The sequence below is a fragment of the Scardinius erythrophthalmus genome (assembly GCF_964197995.2).
Source record: "Scardinius erythrophthalmus genome assembly, chromosome: 9".
NCBI classification, from domain to species: domain Eukaryota; kingdom Metazoa; phylum Chordata; class Actinopteri; order Cypriniformes; family Leuciscidae; genus Scardinius; species Scardinius erythrophthalmus.
In genome coordinates, this window is record NC_138229.1 from 21732049 (window position 1) to 21753170 (window position 21122).

A 21122-nucleotide genomic window follows, 5' to 3' on the forward strand; every position below is an offset into this window, starting at 1 on the left:
CATTCTCGTGTTACGCAGCACATTTGAGCTTCCGCAAGAACCAATGAGGTTCATTCTCGTGTTACGCAGCACATTTGAGCTTCCACAAGAACCAATGAGGTTCATTCTCATGTTACGCAGTCAGCAAGAACCAATAAGGTTCTTTTTTCGTGTTGCGCAGCACGCTTGAGCTTCCACAAGAACCAATGAGGTTCATTCTCATGTTACGCAGTCAGCAAGAACCAATGAGGTTTATTCTAGTGTTGCGCAGCACGCTTGAGCTTCCACAAGAACCAATGAGGTTCATTCTCATGTTACGCAGTCAGCAAGAACCAATGAGGTTTATTCTAGTGTTGCGCTGCACGTTTGAGCTTCCGCAAGAACCAATGAGGTTCATTCTCATGTTACGCAGCATGTTTGAGCTTCCACAAGAACCAATGAGGTTCATTCTCATGTTACGCAGTCAGCAAGAACCAATGAGGTTTATTCTAGTGTTGCGCTGCACGTTTGAGCTTCCGCAAGAACCAATGAGGTTCATTCTCATGTTACGCAGTCAGCAAGAACCAATAAGGTTCTTTTTTCGTGTTGCGCAGCACGCTTGAGCTTCCACAAGAACCAATGAGGTTCATTCTCATGTTACGCAGCACGTTTGAGCTTCCACAAGAACCACTGAGCTTCATTCTCATGTTACGCAGTCAGCAAGAACCAATGAGGTTTATTCTCGTGTTGCGCAGCACGCTTGAGCTTCCACAAGAACCAATGAGGTTCATTCTTGTGTTACGCAGCACATTTGAGCTTCCGGCAAGTGTTACGCAGCACGTTTGAGCTTCCGCAAGAGCCAATGAGGTTCATTCTCGTGTTTCGCAGCACGTTTGAGATTCCGCAAGTAGTTTGATCTTGCGCGTCAATCAGGTACAGTTGTTCTATTTATGTTCGCCGATCAATATTTATATGTGATTAAAAGCCTAAATTCAATCAGTTCATCATATAAAGTGACCGAGTCTCTTCAGAAAAATTGGACTAAACCGCACTATTCGTATGGCTTAGTTTTACGAACTCTTTATGAACTTTATGAGTGAGTCATTTTTGGGCGAGTAATTAATGACAGAATTGTTTTTTTTGGGTGAACTATCCCTTTAAGTAAGACCAGCTTTGGCACATGCACCTCCCTACTGTCATGAATGAAAAGCCTGTAGGCATTGCATGAATTAACATTTTTATTTATTTTCATAATTTTCCAAAAGAAAAAAAAAAGAGGGAAAATTCATGCGAACACCAGAGCCATCTCATCAGAGCACTTAAGAGATCAAGCTACTCAAGTCCCGTCTTTCACCGTCTACAAGCAAGGCATATCAGATCCAAAAGAAAAAAGAACACGTGGAAAGATATAAAACTCAAAAAAGATAAAAAGAAGAAAAAAGTTGCACACTAACAAGTTTTGTTGTTTACAGCTTCTGTAGCTGCCAATAGCTGTCCAGAAGATCAGATTTGCATAGCGCTCAATGTGCTAGTGATAAAAATGATGAACCAGGATTGTAGCGTTAGTCAAGTTTACTTTCTTTCAGCTTTGTGTTTTAATGTCTAATAGTCCTGATAAAAGTGTAACACTACAGCAGTTGTATTGCTCTGTTTTTTTTTCTAAGTGCTACTTGCATGTCATTAATGGCAGAAATATGTCCAGTTGATTGTCACCTATCAGCAATTTCATATTGAATTCCTTCATAAAGCCCCTGTCCACTCAGCTTAATGCACATTATATAACACTGGCAGTTAGAGATATATCATAATTTAAATGTCCCCTACCACTCAGTGGCAGAGTAAATCACATGGGAAAAATAAAATACAAAGACATTTACAGTGGCTATATAAAATAAATGTCCTAGGTCAAAAAAGAGCTAGACTACAGTACAAGGAAAAGCTATTGGTAAACCAAAAAATGGCTGGCCAAACAAAAACAAACAAACAAACAAAACCACTTCACATATATAAATATATTACACTAATTACATAAACCAAAGAGTGTGATCGAGTGGAGGGAGGTTTGGCCATCAAGCACACAGAGAGACATTTGTAAATCACTGATCTGGCTGGCCAGCACTAAGAGACATTCTATCAGTAAAGCTGAAGTCTGACATTTTGGATAATAAAATAATTTCTCCAATCCCTCCAATTTAATGTGCAGAGAACTATAAGCAAGCGTAGGTTGATTTCCCTGTAAACATTGTGGCTCTGTGGCGCTTTCAACCCAATGGCGTGCGTTCGGGGCGGGACTACCTGTTTGACCGACCAATGGCAGACCACTATGAGATGGTTATTTTTGAAATTCCAATTCATTGCACATTATATGATTGACTTTAAATGTGGAAACTCTAGTTAATAGCACTGAATTTTGGTGACTTGATTGAGTGGTCAACCAAGGGGTCAGGGGTCAAAGGGACTGTGAGTTAATGTCCACGCCAAATAAATAGTATATTACAGTTCTCTTTACATGATTACAGGTGAAATTAAATACATACACAAAATGCTATAGGACAAATGTCTCTGTACACTGAGGATGAAAAGTATGATGAATGTATATATATATATATATATATATATATATATATATATATATATATATATATATATAGTTTATATATTTCACGTTTACATTTCTTGAAAAAGATGTGACCATTTCAACCTCAGATAACAACATCATATAGCTGAGAAAGGACATTTCCAAAAAGCACTTTCAAGTCTTAAGATTGTCCTGGTCAGTTCATCTGGAAATATGTAAAAGGAGGTTTTATGTCTGTAATTAAGTTCAAACACTTAAAAAGTCTTTTCTTTAAGCAACAACATGCAATACCATCAGTGACCACTGGGAGCAACACGTTTGCACCGTTGCCACGTCCCTTCAACATAATGTGCAACACAGCATAGCACAAGATATGTGCTGATCTCATGACTTAAATGTCTGGTTTAATCTGAGAGGACTAGTGTCCGTGAATTACGGGCCACACAAGTATAAAGTCTCTCTAGTATTTTCCTCCCCACCCTGCAAAAATATATGGCAGCATTACATATAGTTTCACTCACATTAAAACACATTCTAAACTCATTCTTAAGTTACTAAAAAGTCCTTTTTTCACATCAAAGTCTTTGTGAAGGGTGGATGGAACCAGCCGGCAGTTTAGTTTGGGAGTGGATGTAATTATCAGTATGAGAGTGAAAAACATTGAGTTTACATTTACATGTTAAGACATATTGCACATAAAGCCTTTTTGTGGGTGTCTGAAGCCTTTTGGTTTTAGATGTGGTTCTATTGCACACATGCACACACACACACAAATGTCCTTAATGAAATGTAGAAAAACATTTTTCCCTTTTTGACACGTCAGGGAAAATATGGCGTGGTGGTTCTCCATTCAACGTCATGGTGTGTAGACAAAAACGGCAACTTATGCCGATAAATCAGATATGACCAGCTTATCCATTTTACTTCCAATGTCTGAGGAGACCGTGAGCTCATCGGACTCGTAATCGTCGTCGAAAGATCTGCAAAAGCAGGCATGCAACAGTTAAGGTTCATACTCCTCTGCTATATGAAGTTCAACCACATTTAGTTGGTATCTCATCTCTATGCAATGTAATGAACGCATTGACTCACCCCTCTCGTAGCTGTTCATTGGCCGTCTCCTCTGCCACAAGAATCTCATACTCTTCGGAAGCATACTTGTCCCAGTCTGAGGGCTCTGGACCATCACTATCCAAATCCTGATACACACACACACTTGCAGTTACAGAATGCTCAGAGTACTAACATATATAACATCCAGCACAGTGGATCTGGACATAAATGCAACCCATTAAACTCTTACCTTCTGCACTGCAAAGGGATCTCTCTGCTCATGGTCCAGGTACTTCTCCAGATTGAAGAATGTGTCGTAGAATATATGTGCCATCCTGCAGCGCTTCAAATCTCGAAGAGTGATTTTACCTGCCAAGAGACATCATCAATTGTTTACATTACATACACTGTACATTTATTCAATGGAAAGGCAAATTCCTGTGCATTCAAGGGATACAATTTATCAGTATCTTACATTGACATTTTTACATTTGGCAGACACTTTTATTTAAAGCTACTTTCAGTAAATGCATGGTGGAGCTTTTTATTGTCATTTATGGGCTTTTAAGTTAACTGACATGAAACTCTAGAATGACAGGAAATTTAGTGAGAAAGAGAAAGGAATGAGATCAGAACAAGGGATTAAAGCATGTATACTACACACTAAGACTATGGGCCCTATTTTAACGATCTAAAACGCAAGTGTCAAGCGCAAAGCGCAAGTAACTTTGTGGGCGGGTCTTGGCGCTGTTGCTATTTTCCCAGCGGGATAAATGACTCTTGCGCCCGGCGCAAATCTAAAATGGGTTGGTCTGAAGTAGCTTCATTATTCATAGGTGTGGTTTGGGCGTAACGTGAAATAAACCAATCAGAGCGTCATCTCACATTCCCTTTAAGAGCAGACACGCTTTTTCCATAGCGGATTGCTATTGTAGCGGTGGATTTGCCAGGCGCGCGCCAGGAGCGGTTCACAGCCAAGGAGAGCAACGCTCTCGTCAGGGCCGTAAAAGAGAGAAGTTACATTCAAATGGAGAAACCCACCCAAATTAACTTCGGTTAAACAGGCGTATGATAATTTGGGTAAATGTGTAAGCTAGATGTATGCTTTTATAATAAATTGTCTGTCTATCTATCTATCTATCTATCTATCTATCTATCTATCTATCTATCTATCTATCTATCTATCTATCTATCTATCTATCTATCGTAATAATGTATGATTTGCAAAAATGAAAACTGCTGCTTCTGTGTAGATGAGAGAATCAAAGTGTATGCGCGTTGTGCACACGCTACATTGATTATGGCCAAGCATGCGCCCTTAAAATAGCATATGAATAACATGCGCAACGCGCCACTGACTTTAAACTATTTTTTCCTGGTTAGTGGCGCAATTGTTTTCTAAACCTGCAAAATAGCATGAGGGAACGTTTGCGCCGGAACACGCCTCCTCTTTGCGCTGAACCGCTCTGGGGAGTGCAAGTGTATTTCTTAGTTAACCGATGTGCATCTGTGGAGGGAAAAGTCCGCTTTGCGCGGGTGCAAAATAGGAATGATACATGCGTCGGTGTACAAAGTCAATTGCGCTGGGTGCAAGATAGGGCCCTATGTGTGTTATTTCTACTTTAGAGTTAGCCTCATGTTCTTCCTGTTTTGACTGAATATAATATGGGTGAGATGGAGCTATGAGTTTGAGAGGATCAGAATGGGTTTGTTACCTGGGCATTCTGGTTTGACTAAGTCCAGCATCTGGCACAGGAGATCCTGGAAGGGCAGTGGTTCAATGCCCATCCCCTCCATGCGTTCACACTGCTCCTCATAGAAAAACTCCAGTTCAAACATGGACAGAACACCATCTCCATCCATATCCATACAGCGGAACCAGTACTCTATACTGAACAGAGAGAGAGAGAGAGTTATCGTTATTTTAGTAGGCCCCAAAAAGTATTTGGACACTTTTAGGCATTTTTACACTTCAAACAGTGTTTGTACTACCCTTCTTTTAAAAATGCATATTTGTTTGATATTTTGCCATAACTTAGGCTTCAATGACTAAATCCCTTTTAGGCCATCAATCTCTATTTATGTTCCAGAAAAGATAGACTGGATGCTTAATTTATATGGGCCTAGTTAATTTATCAATCAATCATAACACCTTTTTAAAAACAAAAGTATAAGTATTATTTACATAATATTAGCATATTTATTAATATTTTGAATTAGCTTTTATTTTTATATGTTCAGCAATTTTGTAATGTTCTTTAATCATTTTTATGAGTTGGTTTTATTTTTTATGTTTATTTATACTTTTAATTTATTTTTATTTCAGTTTAATAATTTTAGAACTTCAACTCAAATTTACTTATTTCAGCTAGTTGCCAAGGCAACATTTCTAATTTTTGTTGTTTATGTTTAAAGGTTTGGTCACATTAGTGATATTTCAGTGAAATTTGTCCTCCACTGTCCAGTAGTGATGTATAAAGCACAGCTCACACAGAAGTCCCTTTCGAACCAAACAGCTTTTTCTAAGGTCACCATGGCGAATTCATGAGTGAAATCTACCTGGGGAACTTGATCGCCCTCACGTGAAACTCCCGATCAAGCCGATTTCTTTTAAAATTACTGGATTTCATCGGCAAAAGTTCGCTAAGCAACAGTAAATGTCACCGCACCCCAAGTTTTTTATTTAAAATGTATTTTTTATTTCAGATTTATTTAAAAAAACAAAAACTATAACACGTGTTCTCAAAACTGATCTAGAATTTGCAATTATATTTGTGATATCTCATCTGTCGTTACCTCGTGGGGTTCTTTTTGTCCTCTTCTGAAATGAGGAACCAAACAAACTCAGCGTAGCTCATTCTTCCTTCTCTCTGCACTGAGTTTCCCCTAGACGAAAGAACAAACTTGTATCATAAGCTACAGTACATGTATGCCACCCAAGTAAATCTCAGATACTACTTTATTTCTTCCCAGCAGGTCCTACCTTGTAACAGATCCTGAAAACAGCCTCTCAATGATTCTGCTTGATGAAGCTTTGCGAAGAAGAACAGAGTAGAGACACATCAAAAGCCATTTCTCAGTACCACACAGTCCACAACTCTGTTTGGAATCTCAATGAGACTCACAAGTTCATGTAAGGGATAGTTTACCCAGAAATTAGTAAATGATAACAGAACTTTCATTTTTGGGTAAATTCTCCTTTTAAATAGTGATAAAAGCTAACAAAGGCACCTCTTTTAGAGCAAAAACAGGTTCACTGTGTACTTACCATGGTCATTGTACCTGGCCAGGTCCTTGGGGTCAATGAAGAGGTCATGGTCAGTGTCCAGCTCCCAGAATTTACAGTAAATGACATAGAAGTGCTCATAAGAGAAATAATCTGTAATTTGATTGATGTCGTCCTCTTCTTCCAGCAGGGCGAGAGTCTAGTGAGACAGCAAGAGTAGCTTATGATGAAAAAGTCCCTTCAAGTTTGGAAAATTGAATTCAACACATTGAAGGCCTAGAGTTATGATGGCATTTAATAGTGTTTACCTGGAGGAAGTTGCTTCTTCTGAGCTCTGTCATGTTGATCTTGCCTGTCCAGGAGCGATTAACCGTATAAAATATTCTCTGAATCACCTGAAGAGTAGAGAAAGGACATCATGGAGTTAAGGATGTCAAAAAGTTCTAAAGAAAAGTTTAAAAGACCTAGACTAAAGTGCTTGCTTAATCTCCAAAACACTCCATCTAGGAACAATCGATAATAAAAGAATTTACTACTTTGGACATAATCCAAAAAGAGTCTTTGAAGCGGTTACTTTAAGATGTTCTCTACATGTTCTACATCATAATAATCATGAAACCCAAATACATAAAGCCTAGGGGCCAGATTTACTAACTCTTCTGGCATCAAAAAACTATTGTCAGGATTTTCTAAAGACATGCAGTGAAAAATTAGCGCTGAAGAGGCGTGGACAGGGTTATTTTTGCAGCTGACCTTATTGAATATGCAGTTCTAGAAATTTCTCTTTCAGATGCAAACTTTATGAGAGGAGAGTATTTAAATTAATCACGCAAGGTGATTTCCAAAGATTTGTGCTAGTCAATTTACTGGTACTGGTGCTATTATTTAAAGCCCCAAAAAAGCATGTTTTAAACCAGACGCTAATTTGCGTTGCTCTTGGTAGATTGCGTTGGTCATTATGGAAATGATCCGGCTGTGTCTGTGTTCTTTAATGTGCGCGTCGTCATAGATCACACACAGAACTTTCCACTCCCATCTGCGCTTTTTTGGAAATGCGCTCTCACGCTAATTTGCCCTGTTTAGTAAATCTGGCCCAAAATGTTTAAACAAGTTCCAGAACCCATATTCTCTCTACATAATGGCCTCAAGTCAAAGCCCAACTGAGAAATGATACTCTGGATTTCAGTGATGCCACATTTGATAAGAAGTGATATTTTGCAGAGCAAATGTGTTTATCAGGGGTGTCGCTTGTGTTGATGATAACAGTGTTCTTAAATAAAAAAAATATATAAAAAAACACAAAAATGATAACCTAAATAATTTAGGTTGACACTCCAACATAGTAAGTGGCGGTATTGCAGCTTAACGCTGGTTTAGCACTCATCATAAAACAGAAAAAGATGACGATGATGACGCAGGTTGTAGCTACTACTGTTCCACAAAACTGTCGGAGATGACAGACAATAGCGAGACACGACATATGAAAGACTGATAGCATTATTTATTTATTCACAATTTCAATAGCTATCGCAATAATATCAGTAATGTAACTATTTTGGCCACGATAATCGTGTAGTGGAAATCTGATACTCTAAAAATAACAGCCCAAGTGCACATTGAAACCAGAAAGAAATGGGACATCTTAATTAAGCTTATCCAACTGTTGGATTCTACACCTTCCATCCATCACAGCTCTGAAATCTCAAGTCATACAGGTTTGGAGTAAATGATGACAGAATTTTCAATTTGTATTAAATATTACTGAACATTCCATCACGAAGTTCTTTCTGCCTGTAGGTACAGATGTCTAGCGACTGGTCGTATGGAGACATACTGGGTTATATCTAGCCCTGTGGTGACAAAGGCCCCATGCTTCAGGCTCCAAGAGAAACAGTGACATCAGTGTGGATTAACATTTCATGGTAGATCAGTCCTCATAGGAGAAATTGGTACCGGGGTGTGTCAGCCAGTGCACCAGTGTAAGGAAGTGTCTAAATATGGGGTTGTGCAAGACCTTTGGTGGCATCCGTGTTTCCGTGATGTCAGGCCACTTTGACGCCATTGCCCTTCCCACCCCCTCCATCTCCCTTCGCAGCACGTGTTGCAGCTGTCCCACAGACAGAAAGATAGACAGACAGGCGCACTCCAGGTTTCACTGTTTCGACGCTTCACCAGCTCAGATAGCTGGATCTGATTTACTGTAAACACCTAAATAAGCTAACAAGGCTTTCAAACTCAGTTGACAGACGCTGACACTCAAAAAGTTGTGAAACGATGTTTAAAAAAAAAGAAAAGAATTTAGCAGCATGTTCCAAAGACAAGAAAAATCACCATTCCTGTAATCTTATCCCCATGAGAAACTTCTGTCTGTGTGATTGAGCCCTTCATAAAGATGCTTACTGTTGTGATGTACCGGGAATGGAATTCAGGAGCATCTTTCAAAAATGTCAGGCCTGGATGAGTGTCCACAATGTCCTAATCAAAAAACAAAACAAAAACAAGATTGAGTTTAAGTCTACAAAGCTCCTTTAGACTGCCTATGTAATGAATTTATTAAATGTAACATTATTTATAACACAAAAATAAATAAAACAACTATTACAAACTATAATAAAAATATAGCCTCTAATATCCAACACGAGACAGTCAGTTTGGAAAGATTATAATATAATATAATATAATATAATATAATAAATATAATATAATATAACATAATATAAAGCAGGAAAACAAATCATTTTGTTTTTTCATAATTTTAACAAAACAAAACAAATTGTGCACCATTTAGATCCTCTATTGTTCGCATATTTTTTTTATTTTACATTTACCTATTATCATATATTATCATATGTTCATATCTACTTTTAGCAATTACTGATGCAGAAATACAGGTGGTTCCAAAAGGTTTATTATGGTTTATTTTTCACAGCTATATGCACTGTAAAAAAAAAACAATGAATCACAAGAGCAATGTTCCAACCTGTAATAGAGGGATGAAATCTTCTTGTTCCAGGTAATTGCAGCCTGGTTTGGCCAGCAAGTAAACAAACTTGGATGCATCATCATAGCAGCTGTGCAATAACCTGTAAAGAAGAATAAAGGTAGAAAGTCTCAATCCAATGCCACACAAGATGTATAAAGATGTGATGTGTGTGCTGACACTTACTTTCTAAATGTTGCAATGAATGAGTGAACAGAAACAAAACCTGTTCTCTCTCCACCAGCGCAAATGAACATTGGTGATTTCCAATAGAGGGGACATCCGCATGCCTATGAAATGCAATTGGTGAATTTTCTGTTTTCGTTGCATTTTAAATGGCATTGACATTAAATTATAATATTAATTAATATATAATTATAATCATGTACTGCCAAAGAAAGAAATAAAAGCCGATAACACATTTTTATTAAATCTCAATATTACTTAAATGTTTATGAAAAAACAAAAAATAATTTATGTAAATTATAAGATTGATCCTCTTTAAGGGTCCAAATATCTGATTCTCATAGTGTAAATGTCAGGATGGATTATTCTGTTAATATTTCTTAATTATATGCTAATGTTTAAATATTATTCAAAATGTGAGAAAATTTGGAGATGGCATCCATTGTAATGCTGTGGCAATACAATTTGGCAAGCAGATCTGCTGGCAAAGACTTCGAAAAACAAGTGTCAGCTTGCATGTTCAAAGCTGTCAATCTAAGGCTATTGAGAATGGTTCAGACTATGAATCTCATTTCAGGCAAAACAGTTCTCATTTCATAATGCACCTTTGCTATCTTCCCCATTTCATAAATGTCAGCTTTCTCCTCCTCAAACTCTGTGAAGGCTGCCTCAATTTTGGCAATGGCCTCGTCATAGTTGGCTGCACAGTTTGGAAGGCCTTTGGGGAAGTAGAAGCGTGGAATGTTTATGGAGGAGGGTGGGGGTGTGGCCACCACTTTGGCTGGCGGAGGACTGGGTGACCGTGGGGTTGGCGAGGAGGGTGCAGGTGCAAGAGCTGGAGGAGGTGTTCCAGGTTTCTTCTCAGGCTGAATCTATTGAGACACAAAGAGAGAAACAATAAGAGAAAGAATAAGGATCTCCATGAGTGTGACAACCGTTTAGGCCAAGTTCTACATTTGCTTTACAAGATCTCAAAGAAATTCAGCTGAATATGAATGTCATTCCACAACAGATCGAAGAAGCCAAGCTAAAAAAGTTCAGCTGAAGATGTGCATGAAGCAAACAGTAGATATGAAAAAATGGTGTTAACAGTGGTTGTTTAATATAAATATACCATGTTCGCCATTGGGTGACAATATGTACAAGTAATACAAAGAAAATTTCAGGAATGACTTCAACCAATGAGAAGACATCAAGGCAGCACATATTTTGTATATTTAGTGCACATCTTCTCATAAACATTTACTTCAGCATCATGTCCAATCTCTACAGAAGTATTTAGAGTAATATGCGGTATCAAATTAACAAGTAAACAATGCTTTTAAAGTAGTCTGTGACATTAAAGATGCCTACTTAATCGCTAGCGATCTTTATGAAAACTTTTCTCCCGGTACTTGCTGTGCGAGGATGTTGGCTCTCGTTCTGCATATTCACGTTGATCAATCAACTTCGCCTCTTCAACTTTCCTGCCGATGTGATGACAGGAACTCCTCCGCAAAAAATAAGACAGATATTTTCCACCTAATCTTCTCGCCCTCACCAAAACAAGCCAAATACTTCATTTCAAGGGGGTTTGTTTACTTTTATTTCCACCTGCATTTTTTTCTCATTGATATAATGGTGAAGTAGAGTGATTTGGGCTCAACTCTTTGTGGATTGGATAAATGATTGGGACATGTTGCATTGTGCTCCAAAACACTGCATGCTTACAGTCTAATTCACAGGCCCGACACTAGCAGCTGATGTCAGTTTACTTCATTCTTTTCAGACAGGACATTGTGGCACCAAGGTTAAACTTCTAATAACAAGCTGTGGAAATGTCCAACACATTCTATACATAGTCTTGACATACTGTTCTTATTCTGGTCTTCGGGTAAAACCCTAGAGTCATAGCGTGCACCTCAGGTCGCTTATTTCTAAACGGCACAGTCTTACTGTTAATCAAACAGAAAAAGAGCTGTTGAAGTGCGAATTTTGAAGAAATCTACTGCAAGCAGGACAGGACCAAATGGACGTATTGAAGAGAACAGCTGTGGCTCAAACCCGGCCTGTACCATCCACTCCCTCCCCCCTCCTCGAAGCTCCTGTACGCAACACTTGGACACTGTATTCCTGTCCTGCCTCACCCCCTTACACTATCCTATTAATAAACACGTTGGTATCTGCCTGTGAATAGTTTGTCTTGTCTGGCATGTGAGAGTTAGCTATGGCATTCTTTACTGAACTACAGAGGTTGGCTACTGACCTGGGCTTGCTGGAAAGACTTGAGCCTTTTCTTGAACCGTGACGGAAGGACAAAGTCACAGCCTCGGGCCAAAAAGGCCAGTTCGCCCCGCAAGTCGGGATCCTCCCTTAACGAGGCCTCCTTGATCATCATATTGGCAATGTCAAAAGATTCAAAAAGTGAGAAATGAGGAAAAATCCTCCAAATAAGGAAATTGGACAAGCTACTCCAACAGTAGGTCCTCAGGAGGATCAGCTTCCGTTTAGGAACTTGCAGAGAGCTCCGTTCTAGCCAGTGTCACTCGTATGCTCTTGTTCCACTCACTTCAAAACTCTCATTTGCCAGGCTTTGTCCAGGGATGTAAGGTGGATGTGTCTTGGCGCACGGAACAATTCCTAGAATCGTGCCTGCTACTGTAACAGCTGGAATCCAGGAGCATTGTACCAAAGAGGCCAGGCCGCCAGCCTCCTGATTGCCTTTCGAAACTACAAAACACAAAATCTCAACTCAAGTCCATAGCCAACGGGTTCCCAGCCCTGCGAAACATGAGCCGCTCTGGGTTCTGCCCCCCGGACCAGTCCCCTCTCTCTCTCTTAGCCTGTTCTGTCCTGATGAGCAGGGGGCTGAACGCACCGATATGAAGGGGAGGGGGATCAGCTGTGTCAAATGTCCGTAGGGGTGAGCAAGTTGTATTATGGGAATGGAAGCCCCCTCCCACCCCCAAACAGAAAGGCTAAAGTTAGCCAGAGCACTGATGAAGTTCAAATTGCTCGACCAAGACTTTGTTTATGTGCAGAGGAAGGCAGAGAGAGAGGGGAGATTGCTTGGAGGGCCAGGCCCCTGTGATAAATGGCTCCCGAGAGTTCATGGGGTGCACTTCGGGAGTGGAGTAATAGGGCAGCGTTTTAGGGCACTGCACCCAGAGCATAACAACACTGATGTCTGGAGTGCACAAAGCTTCCTCTCTGCTCTAAAAAGTTTCAAACTAACCGATACTCAACTTGATACTGAACTTGATACTCAAGGCAGACATAACCCAACTGGTGCACTACAAGAACAGTCGAAGGCCCCATGACTTTTCCAGCTGTTCGTGATTTACTGGATAAGGAGAAACAATAGGGATTTTTAAAAATATTCTTTTGACTCAATTTCTACCTGACAAGACTTTCCAGAGCTTTGCATAGCTAGAAAAATGTATATTTAAATGTATATATCCAGGTCTAAAAATCACACTAACTAACTCATAGAGAGGTTTTTATTTTTCCACACACACACACACACACACACACACACACACACACACACACACACACACACACACACGTCGAGGAGGTGAATCAAAACAATCAAAAGCTAAAAAAACAACAACAACAACAACAACAACAACAACAACAACAGCAAAAAATCTAGATATTTCTTATATAAATCATCTTTAGGCCCCCTTGGAAGTTTGCTGATGCCCTGGTTTCCATAGACTGACCTGGGTCCAATTCTTCATACAGTTACCCATTGACAATTTGACCCAACCCTAGACTGTTCCATTCTTTGAAGCTGGTCACAGAGTTGTCATAGCAAAAGGTTCATTAGCTCAAACTTCCACAGGAGTAGATTTAACAAAACTAGGATTACATCATAGCTTTATGAGTAGAGAGGATACCAGAAGTCAATCCTAGACACTGATCCTTTGTTACAAGAGCATTTTCTTGACCCAGGAAAAAATATTTAATATTTATTATTATTATTAATTTAAAATATGATGTACTATTTATTATTTTAATTAATGTTATTATTAATAATATCCACAATAAACAAATGTCTACTTTAAGGACAATGATCATGAGAAACAATATCACACTCATTATTTCCAACATTGCCTGGGATCAAGTCCATGTTTGTGTAAACATTTTAACTTCTAGTCTACCATCCCCAATACCTGTGTGAACAACAAAACAGAGAACTAAATAAGTATAGTGACACCTAGTGTCTGTGTTTATAAATTATCCAACAGCTATCTTTCCAGAAATGTACACATGGTGGTGTGTGGGTTCTATTGACTGACAGCTGTGTTAATCAGTGCCATGTTTACATTTTATCTGCACAAATAAACCAACCAACTTTTTAAGAAGAAAAAAAAGCAAAGGTAATGGAGCTGATTTCTTTGCGTAACTAAGCTCTAACACCCAGCAGATCTTCTCCGCTTTCCTTTAAGCCTTATAAATAACACCCTCAGTACAGGAGGCCTCCTGACATTTTCACTTGTACATAGCAATCCCAGCATTCCCCGTTCTGTCTCCGGCAGCTGTTAGGAGAATATCAAACGCATCAAGATTCCTCTGTGGGCAGAGAGACATAAAGAGGCCTGCCTGCTGCTAACACCATTAGCCAATGGAGGAAGAGAAGAGATGCATGCACAGTTACAAGTGCATGTAATTAAATACTTATTCTTGTGTTGGCCAATTCTTAGTCCGAAAAACAAACCTGCTGTAAATAGAACATTAATGAAGTTATCTTCCATGAAACAAGTAACCTCAGAACCAGATTATAGTTAGCATGCTTCTGACTCACACTGTATTCTAGCACACTAGGGATCTACTACGGCAAAATGACACAGAACCTGCATCCCCACGGGAGCACTATGAGCACTTAACCACTATTAAGGTGCATGTGAACATGTGCGCTATGGCTACACTACGGACAGGGCTGGAGCTAGAAATTCTAGTCCTCTATTTCTTTTTTTAAGTGAAGTTCAGGCAGGGACAAGGCCTGATGGACGGTTCACGTGTGCCAACACGTTGCATGATGGTGCTTTTGTGCGGACGACCCAAATCCCGCAGGAGTCATTTTCCAGTCTCACCATTATTATAATATTACAAAACAATGTTCTCTGGATCAAATATCTATTATCATTATTACCTCTTGATTTTGTTGCATGTTTGTTCTGTGATTAGCAATTTTTTTTCTGTTCTTCATTCTTATTATCCTTTTATATTTAATTTCTGTTTTTTTATCTTTGATCTCACTTCTTTTAACTCTATTGTAGCTGAATTACATAAACTGGTGTGCTCTTTGTGTGCTCATGCTTCATTATGTTCAGCTTGCTGGTGACTGAGTGCACTGTAATATCTCTTCAGTCAAAGCAAAAAGTTTGTTTTAAAGTGATCGCATTCATACGCGGGTCTTGTACCATCCAATTTTTGCGATTTCTAACATTTGAGGTAAATTTACTTTTTTGTTAAAATGAAAGCAAACCAGAAAGTATTTGATAAACTTTTTGGTTCCTCACACCAAGCTAACGTACAGTATGGTATCCAACCATTCAATTATTTACGGAACTGACCTTTAAAGGGATAGTTCACTTTGAAATTAATTTTTGATATGTTTTAGCTTACCTCAAGGGCATCCAAGATGTAGGTGTCTTTGTTTCCGCAGTAGTTTCAATTTTGATATTTTTAGGTCAAACCGTTCTTGTCTGTCAGTCATATAATGCAGGTCGATGGTCACTGTCTCAAAACACAAGCACAGAGTCCAAATTAAAACAATTCCCCATCGTCCAAATGAAACAATTCCCCATCATAAGTACACATTGATGGCGTCCAATGTCCACGTCCAAATGATCTGACGGCGCGGGCGGGTATAGATATATACATAGATGTCGCCTTGGCTACGGTTTCGTTCCAATGAACTGCAGTAGCGAAGGCGACATCTAGCGTATACATCTATACCCGCCCGTGGTACCAATGAACTGCAGTAGCCAAGGCGAAATCTATGTATATATCTATACCCGCCCGCGCCGTCAGATCATTTGGACGTGTGCTGTTTTCAAGAGATAACAACAATATAAATACTGTTCGTTTTCTCACACAAACCGCTCGTTTCGTGTCTTAGGCCATCAATGTGTACTTATGATGGGGAATTGTTTCATTTGGACGATGGGGAATTGTTTTAATTTGGACTCTGTGCTTGTGTTTTGAGACAGTGACCATCGACCTGCATTATATGACTGACAGACAAGAACGGTTTGACCTAAAAATATCAAAATTGAAACTACTGCGGAAACAAAGACACCTACATCTTGGATGCCCTTGAGGTAAGCTAAAACATATCAAAAATTAATTTCAAAGTGAACTATCCCTTTAACGCTAATAATAAACGTTTTATTCTTAGATTAATGCATTTATTATTATATGATAAAATTCTAAATGCGAGATCAAAATTGGGTAACACTATTTTAAGGTGTCATTGTTACAGTGTAATATATTTAAGTTCTGAGTAATATTAATTAACAACATGTACTTACTGCAGGGTTAGGGTAGGATTAGGATTTTGTTGAGGGTAGTTGCATGTAATTATGCATAATGTACTGTTTTACTATGGTAAGTACATGTAACTTATGTAACTAGGACACTGTAAAATAAAGTGTCACCAAGAAGTGTCATAAATGACCACAGAAGTGTTCCAGCAGATGATCAACATAACAGGCCAAACTTACGATGTGACTTGCAACATGAGGATCAAGCACACATTGTATTAGCAATCTTATGGGTTTGTGTAATTTATTTGATTACATTTCTTGATTACAAGTTACGATGCCTGACAAATTATGGCAGAATTCCTAGAAACACTAGGGCAGGCCAGGACTTTCCTGTCCTCAGTTGCAGAACAATATAAATACAAGAGTGTCACCTTGCCTAGTGGGTGCCTGTGGAACCAGCGGCACTCGCTCTGGATCCAGGGTTACATTCTAAAGACCTTAAGTGTGTTTCCCCTTCCACTGTTGGCATAACTAATTATTATATTGCAGTCTCTTTGACTTCAAGCCTTGTGCATGCAACTGTAGCTGAGAATTAATACTATCATACCATCAGAACAGCTAGAATATTTCAGCTGGAGTGAGGAACATTCAACTTTAGTTTAGTTGGTCTTTCCCAGACTACAGGTAATAAGGCTGCAATTATAATAATTTAAATAAGCATAATTTACTTAAATATAAACAATATAAGTAAATTATAAAATAATATTTTTAATATAAACAAAATATAACAGCATATAGCAGGTAAATATTTACCACAGGTAAATAGTCATGGCCTATATTTGGATTATGAAACAGTTTCTGGGTGCTAAAGGAGAGATGGGCTTGTCAGTGCTAGCATATGAGTGGATTCGCTGAGACAGGCAGAGCTGTGCAATGCTGGGAAATCCTATGAGCAAGGAGTTAATACTTCTAGGGCCCTCTGCTTCAACTTCAGAGTCACACCTGTCTGCCTGCTTATGCCAGCCAGCTTGTTCTAGGACGTGCTGTAACAGTGCCCGGGCCTCTCGATGGCTCTGCAGGTGCTGAGTATGTTCTTGCACTGACAGGAGCCGGACTCATCACACCTGTCTCCTTCCCATCATCCCAGACACTCCAGCACCACGCTGAGTCTTTAATTAACAGCAAATCAGTTCTGTGGGATTCCATAGGTATCGGAGTGATGTAGGGGTGTCACCCGTCCACAGCCATGACCTATCAAAATGATCTTCTTAACCTTTAGAAGATAGATTTCCACTACAAGTGCACTGGCTTTCTAGGATTTGGAAATACTCATGGTGTATTGGTCTTATTGGAGGCACATTTAGTCGAATTACCGGAGAATCCAGCTAAATTTGTTGCATTTGTGGGAATAATAATGTTTTCATTCCATCAATTTTCAGCAGGTCTCAGTTGCGCAGTGTTGGGATGCCATTGCCAGCTGAAGCGCAGTACACCCCTCTACCCCTGCACCCCACTAACATTATAACGTCACAATGTGCGTTTGGTATTGGCTGTGTGACAGTGATGGGTACCTCGGTGCAATCAGAAGGTGCTCTTCACTCCAAATGCTTAGAAAAACTGCATAGCTGCTTGAAAGCAATTATTCAGAGATTAATTTCAGCTTTCAAAGCTATGCTTAGTGCTTTGATTTATGGCACAGCAAGTGCAGCACAGAACTCTGAGACTGGAGGAGGATGGGGCACCAAGGAGGCGCACAGTTATATTAGATCCTTCTTGAAAGTGAGGAGACGAGACAACAGTAAGAAGAGGACAGGACAAATGTGCCTGCATTTCAGAGATGGAGAGATGGATAGAGACTGACAGATAAATCAATAGATGGATAGATAGAAAAATAAATAACCAGCATGTTATCTTTAAAGTCACTGTGAAATCAAAATGCAGTGTTAAAGGGTTAGTTCACCCAAAACTGAAAATTCTGTCAGTAATTACTCACCCTCATGTTGTTCCAACCCCGTAAGACTTTCGTTCATCTTCGGAACACAAATTAAGATATTCTTTATGAAATCTGAGAGCTGTCTCACTCCTCCATAGGCTGCTAGGTAATTGATATCTGCCATCCCAGAAATGTTAGTAAAGACATCGTTAAAATAGTCCAAGTGACTACAGTGGCTCAACCTTAAGTTTACCAAGTGACAAGAATATTTTTGTTCGCAGAAAAAACTAAAATAACAACTTTATTCAACTACTCATTTTCTTCTGTGTGGGCCTCAGAGTGAGTTCACGTAGTGTAACAGCGCAGCGCTTCTGGGTTGTATGTCAGAACGAAGGCTCACTATTGGCCGACGCTGGTCATGCGTGTGATGTTGGCAAATAGTGAGCCTACGTTCTGACGTACAACCCAGAAGCGCTGCGCTGTTTTCTCGTCGCTTGATAAACTTATGGTTGAGCCACTGAAGTCACTTGGAATATTTTAAACATTGTCTTTACTCACTTTCTGACAACATGAGGGTGAGTAATTACTGACAGAATTTTCATTTTTGGGGATCTAACCCTTTAATAAATTATTTATCCGTGCACATATTTTTTTCAAATGTACCCTCATAATCTTGAATCAAAATGTTTTCCCCTCCCTCATGCAGCAACATCTCTTCTCTTCCCTGATGACAGGTTTACTGGCACGAGGGCGTGACAACCTGTCACTCACATGACATCACAGCAACAGCAAATCAAAACCATCCAATCAATTCCCGATGGACATAATCAAGTCCCGACGTACATTTTTTTTTTCTTGTTCGAGAAGCTTTTTTACTTCAATATACGTCACAACAGAGATGAAAAGACTACTGCAATTTACGTTACATGACGACATTAAACACCAGAACACTGTCTTACAAATGTTAGGATCATGGCACCATACAATGCATTGCTATAAGCTCCTGCCAACTGATTAATTTTTTTTATCAAATTAAATGCATATGTTGATCAATTAATCAATTTAAACAATTAAATCTAATTGTGTCAACATTTGCTGAGAAAAAAAAAATCCAAAATGCCCTAGATGAAGAGAATACAAAATCATTATGTTAGTTTTAAAGAAGTCAATATTGCATGTTATAATTCTATATCACTTATCAGAAGCCATTTTCTGGCTAATCACTTTTATTCCATCATGGATTTGTTCATTTCTATATACACTGATGTGTTGCGCATTTTGGGCGTGGATTAAAAAAAAATGACTTTTTCTTTTTATATTAGTAGCACTGAATTAGCACTAAACATTATCAATATTTTCCAAAAACTTATTTTTTCTTAAGCAAACACAAGATACTAGGAAAATCTGACGAAACCCAAATACAAGATGCTGCAAGTTCGTATAGACAGGCACTGATTGCAATGTATGATTCTGAATTTCAGGTGAGGCCTGTTCATAGAGACTTACGAAACACATTGACTGGTGTGAGGCCAATATTTCATGCATTAGGTATTAAATAATACAATTCTAATTTCTTTAACCAGATGTATTAAAATAACTATGCTAAAAAGTATCCTGATCTATTCTGAGTTATATAATAATAACACAACCATCCTGTTAATATCAACACCATCCTTTTAGCCTTACACACAGTATTAAAGCAAACTGGTGTTCATAGCACATAAGCCTGTCTCTACACATATAACTCTGTTATATCATGTTGAACCCAAACAGTTGGAGTGACTGGGGGCAGATGGCAGAGGCCGTCTATCTCTCTCCATTGCAGTGCAGAAAGAGAGCACCAGGACTGGACAGCCCATCTCGTCCTCACCCCCACCTCCCCTCGCTCCCTCTGACGCAGGAGCGACTGCCATGTGTGTAAAACGATCCCCAAAGATAAAGCTTCTAATTTGCAGTTTATTTCTGCAGCAGGCACTGGGCAGACTTTAGAAACACATACAAATACCATACCCCCACCACACACACACACACACACACACACACACACACACACACTCACACCACTGTTTGAATCTGAGCGCTTGAAAATAGAAGTGCCAAATGCCATCACCATAGCGATAACCCTTTACCTGGACTTCTGAGTCCCTCTGAGGAATGTGGGGGCATGAAAGGGGCCTTATTTCCTCACGCACACTCGGCAGAGAGTTGAATTGAGGAAGTGGATTTTATGAGGGCCTATTCTATTCCAAGCTGGATTTCCTCTATGAAAAGCCACACAGTGGGAGCACTGAAAGAAGTGCCATTAAAATGACAGCTCACAAAGGCTTGGCCCATGGAGGATGGGACAGCTTTTCAAAAGCCAGAATATTCTAAATGAACTTAATTTAGAGAGACACGACTTCGGGTATTTACACACTCAGTGCCAGACAGGACATGTTAAATCAACCCCTCAAGTTGTGGAAGTGGAATTACAAGGAGTACTTTAAATATTCTGATAGTGTCAGTTTAGTCAGGTTTTTTTTTTTATGGTTTCATGAGTCAAATACTGCAACTAATAATTACATTAATATTTTAATGTATCAATATACAGTGTTTTTTTTAAAAAACTTGGAAAAAGTAGAACATTTATTTTGAAAAGAAAAAAATTACCATTAGTACATAAATAATGTATTTTTATTGTTTGTTTGTTTTTTAAAATAAAGGAATGACATAAGAAAAAATAAATTCATTTG

At 39.0% G+C, this 21122-nt stretch overlaps 1 protein-coding gene across 2 annotated transcripts in view; it reads right to left on the reverse strand.

Annotated features, from left to right (window-relative positions):
- Window positions 1–2915: 2915 nt before the first annotated feature.
- Window positions 2916–21122, reverse strand: part of ppp2r3a (protein phosphatase 2, regulatory subunit B'', alpha) — a 34819-nt gene continuing 16612 nt past the window's right edge. Inside the window, exons 1-13 of one of the 2 annotated variants that reach the window (XM_081374413.1) lie at window positions 12227–12815; window positions 10587–10853; window positions 9982–10085; window positions 9796–9898; window positions 9216–9290; window positions 7124–7210; window positions 6858–7014; window positions 6573–6621; window positions 6386–6475; window positions 5305–5480; window positions 3840–3958; window positions 3629–3735; window positions 2916–3516 (exon numbers count right to left, since the gene is read on the reverse strand). In XM_081374413.1, the coding sequence (XP_081230539.1) occupies window positions 3420–3516; window positions 3629–3735; window positions 3840–3958; window positions 5305–5480; window positions 6386–6475; window positions 6573–6621; window positions 6858–7014; window positions 7124–7210; window positions 9216–9290; window positions 9796–9898; window positions 9982–10085; window positions 10587–10853; window positions 12227–12358 (1563 nt within the window). In that variant the 5' untranslated portion in view covers window positions 12359–12815 and the 3' untranslated portion in view covers window positions 2916–3419. Of the gene's footprint in view, window positions 3517–3628; window positions 3736–3839; window positions 3959–5304; window positions 5481–6385; window positions 6476–6572; window positions 6622–6857; window positions 7015–7123; window positions 7211–9215; window positions 9291–9795; window positions 9899–9981; window positions 10086–10586; window positions 10854–12226; window positions 12816–21122 lie in introns of those variants that run through there. The other variant, XM_081374412.1, reaches the window with a different exon arrangement.